Raw genomic sequence first — 7,632 nt, 5'->3', positions numbered from 1 at the left:
TTAATCATTTTAACAGAAACTTCATTTTTCATTTTAACAGCGTTACGCAATGAAATAATTTGCATAATAATTTACAAAATATTTTTGCAAAAAAAGAAATCGTTTTGTTTCTGGTAAAGTAAGATAATAATAAAAATAATGCAAATATGTTTCCTTTACTTTCATTTGTACATATGTAGTTCTAAAAATACTGTATTGCCTTCAAATAGCGTATCTGTACAAGCGATTAAACATGGAGCTATGGAGCGGTCGACGCGAAGTATACAAACATTTCGACGTTCCTTTATGAAAGATGAAAGGATGCCTCTTACGGTCCTTGATACTGAATAGTGCGAATCAGTACACTTTGTAGTTCACCCTATTCGTTCCGTATACACGCAAAAATTCTAAGCTTATTTATTAACTAACAGTAGAAAACATAAATTAATTCATATTCTATAAGATAAATGTGAAACAAACGAAATAATGAAATATCGAGTTTTTTTATTATTTGATAAATCCTTAAACGATTGAAAACGTTTTAATAGATTAAAATGAAAATGATGAATGTAGCATGAACGTATTCCAACGTTCCGCCTTCGGTCGGTTTTCTTTTTCTCTACCCCCGAATGACCCGATTGCTATTCAGATATTCGAACCGCGGGGCTTTAATAAAAATATTTGCTAAGAAAACAGTTTGCCCGAGGTACCCGAGAAGCAAGACGAGTTATTCTTATATCCAGATTCGCAGCGTATTCTTCGCCCATAATTTCCATAAATTCAGTAATTCCAAGTAAGACGGCCGTCAGCGTTTTTAACTTTTAATGGTCCGCGTTCTCACATCCTCATAAATATAGTGAAAATAACACAAATTCGTCGATAAATAAACACCTTGTCCAATGAATATTTTAGGAAGCAATGATATAAAAAACGGAAAATTTATTTCAATCGTGGTTGGTTACATTACACATCTGATATGTACATGATATTATACTAACAAAAAATAACACAAAACCCATATTGTTAATTTAAAAAAAAAGGGGAATAGATTTTAGTCGATTCGTAATTACTTGAGTGTTAAATATCTATAGCTTCCATATTAGTGACAACACACTCTTCATTTTCGCAAACACTCATTTTTTTAAGACTTTTCCTGAATCTGTGCCTGTGATTAGGCTTCATACTGTATCCAATATTTTCTAATTGAAACTGGTCTGTCGTCACGTTATAGGCCTCGATATAATTCTATCGAAAACAACGATAAATAGCAATTGAAATTATATTAATAATATCCAATACTTGATAATTTGTTAAAAATACCTTATTATCTTCGAAAATACAGAAGATATTATTAAACTCTGGAGATAGTCGTCGTATGCAACTGAAAGTATTGTTTGCAGCATCTTGGCATTTGCATGCCATGTCTTTTGAACATAACTATAAAAAAACAAAATATAAAAATATAAACGGAAAATTTTAAAGAAGCATTTATATAAATCATTTTTATGGTTTACTTATGATACACACTGTAACGTTTGCGTCATAATCAGTAGGACAATCTGAGGGGATACCCGTAGATCTTTCGCCCCTGTATTCTATTAAAAGGGTCCTATCTTTCGATAATTTTTTCTTCAAGATTGAAGTACCGTCCGATGGACGTTGTATGCCAGCAATTTTCAAAATTGTATCAAATAAGTCAACAGTACTGACAGGAGCAGAAATTTTTGCTGGTGCAATTCCTGGACCTCGTATTAATAAAGGAACTCTAATATCTGTTTCATATGGTTGACGTTTATCTATAGGCATACTGAACTGACCTGTAGTATAATATTTAAAATCATACAGAATTCTGTTTTCACTACTTTAAAATAAAAATTTGAAGACAAACTTCTGTACCAATATGGTATCCATTATCAGAAGTAAATATAATGTAAGTATTTTTTAAAAGATCTTGCTCTTTTAAAGATTTATATACATTTTCCACAAGCTCATCAACAGCTAACAGTGTTTCCCACCTTTTCCTATATATATCATCTAGTTCAGGCAATAAATTGTCAGGAAGCGGAGATGGCCCTCTTTGTACTAACCAGTGTTTGTCCTATTAAATAGTATAGATTAGAATAGTAATAGTTACCAATCACAGACATAAGAGATACCGAGCATCCAATCTATTTTTGACTCTGTAAAAGAGAGAAAATATGCTTTGAAACTTTGGAGTTTTTGTCTCTCCCTCTCTTCCTCTCTCACATGCCGATAGAAAAAGAGAAACTTTTCCATTGATTTTCTTTTTCTCAATCAGCTGGTCTGAAGTCTATTCTCATTCTCATATGTCTGTGGGTACAATATAGTACTGCAATTGTTTCAATCAAATATATTATACCATTTGTGTCTGAGTATTAAAATTAGGTGTTCTTTTAGCTTTCACTCCATAATATTTGTCAATATGTCGAATTGCTGGAGTAAAAGGTGCATGAGGTGCTGGTGGTGCTAAAACCATGAGAAATGGTTCATTGTTTGTATTACGTGTCACAATAAAATCTGTTGCTAACTTGCTCTGAAAAAATTTTTAATAAATGTGATCATTATACAATCATAAATGCTATTCCATTACACTTACAATTACATCAGTAAGATAATCAGTTGGGTAATCTTCAAATTTCATTTCAGTTCCGTTTAGAGATAAAGAATAATTGTAATATTTTGAGTTTCCAACAAGACCTGCCCACCAATCCCATCCCATTGGTACATGACCTGGCCCACCAGTTCTCCTTTCTCCGTACTTTTGTAACATTTATTTGAATTTATTTTATTGTTTTAATGTTTATCATATTTTTCTTACACTCTATAAATATGCACCTGATTTAGATATTTTCCTGCATAAAAAGTTGTATAAGACATTTCTCTTTTCAAATATGCTGCAAATGTATTTGGTTCTTGAAGTTTCTGCCATTCAATACTATTACAGCCTCCGCTCACTGAATTATTTACTACCAAATGATTATGCTGATATCTTCCAGTCAAAATAGAAGCTCTATTTGGACAACAAATAGGGGAAGCGACAAACTAATTTGCAAAAAAACATTTATCACTCATTACATGTAATTATAATGAACATTAAAATTATTTCAAACTTTAGCTTACACAATTGGAAAATGTTAACCCATTGCTTCCAATTAGATTCACCGTATTTTCCATCGGCGTCTAAGAACAGTATTTAAGTAATTAAAAAAACAAAGTACATCTTCTCATTGGAAATACATTTTTTCTACTATTATATTTACCATGCCGTCGAGAAATATATCTAAGTCATCGGCAAAAATTAAAACAATGTTTTCTGCACTGTATGATAATGATATGCGACTTATAAGAACGAGAAATAACGAAATAATCATCTTTGTTACGGCGCAAAACCTGGCATATCACATGAAACAATCCTGAAGTGTAGTTCAAATGGTTCAAATCAGAGCAAGATACTCACTCAGAGGACGCTAGTTCCCAATGAACTGAGAGCCAGTATACAGAGTGTCCCCGAATTAAACGATCAAACTACACCTGTATCTGTATCAATGTTCTACTATGAGTAAAGATGAAAACAAAATGTTATATAAACATAAGTCTACAAACGCTTTATTATCATGCTTGATTAAATTGAAAAGACGTTTGTTTCTATTTCAAAGTGCCATACTCGAATAAACTGAATTTATCATGCACTCTCCGAATTTCCATCCGAATTTCATTTTTAAAATCACAATGAATGAAAATGTGTACGTTCAACTTTAGAGATAATTAGTGTAGTTCCTGAATAGACTGACAATGTGCTGTGGAACGTGGAACGTGGAACGTGGAACAGTTCTTATGGTATCCGTTTCCAGACTGCATGGGCTGCTGGGGCCATAGAGTCCATAGAGATATTATAGGTAGAGTAGAGATGCCATAGGCACGCCTGTAAGTGGAATTGATACGCTGTTAGAAAGAAAACGAAGTAGAAATTTACTTATTTGCGACTCACGTTTGCGGTTGGCTTCTCTACTCTATGTATACTATCTCAATGGCTGGGGCTGCTGATGGACTGCATTTATTTAACTTGTCGCTCACATGTATCGGTTGTGTGCTGAAAATATTTTCAACTATTTATTGTGAATATTTATTAACTTATTAGTAAAAATGAATGTTTCAACGAATGAAGGCAATCCAAATGTGCTAAAGCTAGTTATTGCAGCTAAAATGGCTCGGAAATCTGTTACTGTAAAGATAATACAACCAAAAGGTAAGAAACTTAACCTTTCTATTTGACAATTACTTTCCTAGTAGTACACATGATGAAATACCATATGCTTGTGTCACTGAGATTGCTTGTATTTTTTAAATTAATATTTTTTGGAAAATTTTGTTCATAAATCGAATGATTTATACTTCCATGTATTTTGCAAGTTTTGTACCTCGTGCTTCATTCTTATTCATCTTTGAAACCATACTCATAAAGCCGCAAAATTTCGATTTAAGGCAATGTATTTAATACTATTATATAATCTATTTTGTTGGTTTCATAGTTAATTTTCTGTAATGATAGTAATTAAGTATTCTCGAACATCCTGTATTTAACAAGGAAAACACGTGTCTTTTATCAAGCTCTTACAATAGAGAATTTTTGTAGTCAATACAAAATAAATTTTTTTGTTTCACGTACAGATAGTTCTCTGGATCGATTACCTTCTGTTGAATTGTCATCTGGACTAGTACTATTTAGCACAAATGTAGCAATGCAGCTTCTAGCACCTCCGCCTGAAGATTTAAAAACTGATAATGACAAATGGTTGGAATGGGAAATAACTCAGTTACAGGTATATAGAAATACGTTTATTATAAATTAGAATTGTACAAAATTATAATTGTAATAAATTTTTCAGCCAGCAATAGTATTTTATGGTAGTACAGGAACTTGCAAAGCTATACATAAGTCATGTTTATGGTCCTTATTAAAAAAACTGAATAATGCATTGAAAGACAAAAAGTACTTAATTGAGGTAATTTATGATGATAGTATTACTCTGTTTAATGTACTGTCAATTGAATGATTAAGGTATTACTGAGATTTAATTGATATTATTTTAGGATAAAAACGGTTTATCATTGGCAGATGCATGCATTTGGGTGACTATTTGGTCTACTATACTAGTTACAGAAGTAGGAAGTGAATTATGTAAAGAATATTCATCTATAAATGAGTGGTTATCAAATATTGAGTCACTCTCTCTTATACAGGTATGACTCTCAACTTGTATATATTACATATTTATATGTTATAATAATACAATTTTTTATGTATCTATAATCAAGGACTCCATTAAAGAATATGAATTTGAAAGAGGTTCAAAAGCAATTCTTAGTATTCAAGCTGTATCTTGGTTTCCTGTTAACAGTACTCTTAGTTCTCAATCTCTCAAACCATCCACAGCTCATGTAAGCAGAGCATAATGATTCTCGATTTCACGTGATGTTATCGTGTATTATATAAAATGTGTAACTCTAGCTTAGTCCAACTAAAGAAAAGGAAGTGGAAGCCGTTGGTCAAGAAGAGATGCAAAATATTTCCAGCAATTGGTCTTCTAAATCATATCCTGACATGAAGAATCTGTCTTATCCTGTGTAAGAGATAGAGTATAAGATAATTTCACATAAGGAAAGAAATATCAATAATGTATTTGAAATAAATCTATACCGATCTTTAGATTACCAAAAAAGGGGGAGAAAAATATTTTAATAACATCAGCATTGCCTTATGTGAACAACGTTCCTCATTTGGGAAATATTATTGGTTGTGTTCTTTCTGCTGACATTTTTGCCAGGTTTGTTTAACAATACAAATATTGACCAACTACGGAGCATATTTTAACATACGTATATCTTTTACAGATATTGTAGACAAAGAAATTACAATACCCTTTTCATTAGGTAAATACTTTTAAGTTATACTAATAATAGCACATATTGAATATCAAATATTGTAATAAAAATGAAACAAAACTTTTAGTGGCACTGATGAATATGGTACTGCTACAGAAGCTAAAGCTTTAGAGGAAAAGACAACACCTCAAGCTATTTGTGACAAATTTTTCGATATACACAACGATGTTTATCGATGGTTTAGCATAGGGTTTGACCATTTCGGTCGAACTACTACACCTGAACAAACAGAGTAAGATGGATCTCGTACTAGCTACATTATATAATGTAATTCTCTAAGGTTTTATTACCTTGAACTATGAATTATAGAATACTTTTCTTGTTAAAAATAATCGGTATTATATGAATTTACTAATTTTCAGAATTGTGCAATCGTTCTTCCTCAAAATAAAGTCACAGGGATATATATTAAGTGAAACTGTGGATCAGCTTCTCTGCGAGACTTGTGATAGGTTCTTGGCAGATAGATTTGTAGAAGGGACGTGTCCAAGGTGCAAATACGAAGATGCCCGTGGTGATCAGTGCGATGGATGTGGTCACTTGGTGAACGCAACAGATTTGATCTCTCCACGATGTAAAGTGTGTAATAATAGGCCTGTTGTTAAAATTTCGCAACAATTCTTCCTAGATTTACCTAAGGCAGGTGTTATAATATCTATTATATTATTTGGTAAAAGATATGAACTCGTAAAGTTGAAAATAAACTAGTATTAAAATTACTTTGTATAGTTAGAGGACAAGTTGAAGGAATGGTCTGGAACCGTGGAAAAGGGATGGTCGAACGTTGCACGAGTTGTCGCAAAACCGTGGTTACGCGATGGGCTTAAACCGCGGTGTATAACGAGAGACTTGAAGTGGGGAATACCCGTTCCAGTTAAAGGTTTTGAAAATAAAGTGTTTTATGTTTGGTTCGACGCACCTTTCGGTTATATCAGTATTACAAAGAGGTACACAAAAGAATACGAACAATGGTGGAAACCCAGCGATGTACAAGTTGATTTATATCAGTTTATGGCAAAAGATAATGTTCCATTCCACGCGATAATGTTTCCTGCTTGTTTATTAGCAGCTAACCAAGGTTACACATTAATGAAACATTTGATGGCAACAGGTACGAATAAAATGCTTCGCTTTGCATAGAGTTAATTATTAACAAATAATTTTTACTTTTAGAATATCTTAATTATGAGGATACCAAGTTTTCTAAATCGAGAGGTATTGGTGTATTTGGAACCGATGCTAGAGATACGGGTATACCCGCTGACGTTTGGCGATTTTATCTAGCTTACGTTAGACCGGAAAGTCAAGATTCTAATTTCAATTGGGAAGATTTAGCGACTAAAAATAATAGCGAATTATTAAACAATTTTGGAAACTTCGTCAATAGGTGCATATTCCTTTATTATAATTGATAAAGAATCTTCATTTTTGTAATTATCACTATCTTTTAATTAAAGGGCTCTAGTATTCGCAGAGAGATACTTTGAATCTAAAATACCTTCAATAGAACTTCAGGAGGACGATTTAGTACTACTAGCCTTGGCTCAGCGCGAATTGTCCTCTTATGTAAGTGCTTTAGAGCAAGCGAAATTACGCGATGGTTTGAAACACGTTTTAGGAATATCAAAACATGGAAATCAGTACATGCAATCCCAAGAGCCGTGGGTGAAAATCAAAGGAACTGACAGT

At 32.6% G+C, this 7,632-nt stretch overlaps 2 protein-coding genes across 2 annotated transcripts in view; one reads left to right on the top strand and one right to left on the bottom strand.

The window, feature by feature from the left end:
• Positions 1 to 898: 898 nt before the first annotated feature.
• On the bottom strand, positions 899 to 3,919 carry LOC108630558 (N-acetylglucosamine-6-sulfatase). Its single transcript, XM_018033908.2, has 9 exons — positions 3,261 to 3,919; positions 3,121 to 3,180; positions 2,836 to 3,042; positions 2,597 to 2,758; positions 2,360 to 2,533; positions 1,876 to 2,077; positions 1,507 to 1,796; positions 1,300 to 1,416; positions 899 to 1,224 (listed from the first exon to the last, which is right to left on the bottom strand). The coding sequence occupies exons 1-9, from the start codon at positions 3,369 to 3,371 to the stop codon at positions 1,057 to 1,059; spliced, it is 1,491 nt and encodes a 496-aa protein (XP_017889397.1). The 5' UTR covers positions 3,372 to 3,919; the 3' UTR covers positions 899 to 1,056.
• Positions 3,920 to 4,022: 103 nt separating this feature from the next.
• The window catches only part of MetRS (methionyl-tRNA synthetase 1), a 5,253-nt gene continuing 1,643 nt past the window's right edge, over positions 4,023 to 7,632 (top strand). The window contains exons 1-13 of the mRNA XM_018034352.2: positions 4,023 to 4,246; positions 4,669 to 4,820; positions 4,887 to 5,003; positions 5,092 to 5,241; positions 5,317 to 5,439; positions 5,510 to 5,625; positions 5,709 to 5,825; positions 5,893 to 5,931; positions 6,011 to 6,175; positions 6,306 to 6,582; positions 6,673 to 7,054; positions 7,117 to 7,330; positions 7,401 to 7,632. The exon at positions 7,401 to 7,632 is cut by the window's right edge and continues 1 nt beyond it. Coding sequence (XP_017889841.1) covers positions 4,144 to 4,246; positions 4,669 to 4,820; positions 4,887 to 5,003; positions 5,092 to 5,241; positions 5,317 to 5,439; positions 5,510 to 5,625; positions 5,709 to 5,825; positions 5,893 to 5,931; positions 6,011 to 6,175; positions 6,306 to 6,582; positions 6,673 to 7,054; positions 7,117 to 7,330; positions 7,401 to 7,632 — 2,187 coding nt within the window. The 5' untranslated portion in view covers positions 4,023 to 4,143. The remainder of the gene's footprint in view (positions 4,247 to 4,668; positions 4,821 to 4,886; positions 5,004 to 5,091; positions 5,242 to 5,316; positions 5,440 to 5,509; positions 5,626 to 5,708; positions 5,826 to 5,892; positions 5,932 to 6,010; positions 6,176 to 6,305; positions 6,583 to 6,672; positions 7,055 to 7,116; positions 7,331 to 7,400) is intronic.

Source organism: Ceratina calcarata, unplaced genomic scaffold (genome assembly GCF_001652005.2).
Source record: "Ceratina calcarata isolate Rehan_Ccalc_2016 unplaced genomic scaffold, ASM165200v1 scaffold78.2, whole genome shotgun sequence".
In the NCBI taxonomy this organism is placed as follows: domain Eukaryota; kingdom Metazoa; phylum Arthropoda; class Insecta; order Hymenoptera; family Apidae; genus Ceratina; species Ceratina calcarata.
The sequence above is the reverse complement of the archived record's forward strand: the minus strand, read 5'-3'. Positions and strand labels throughout refer to the sequence as shown.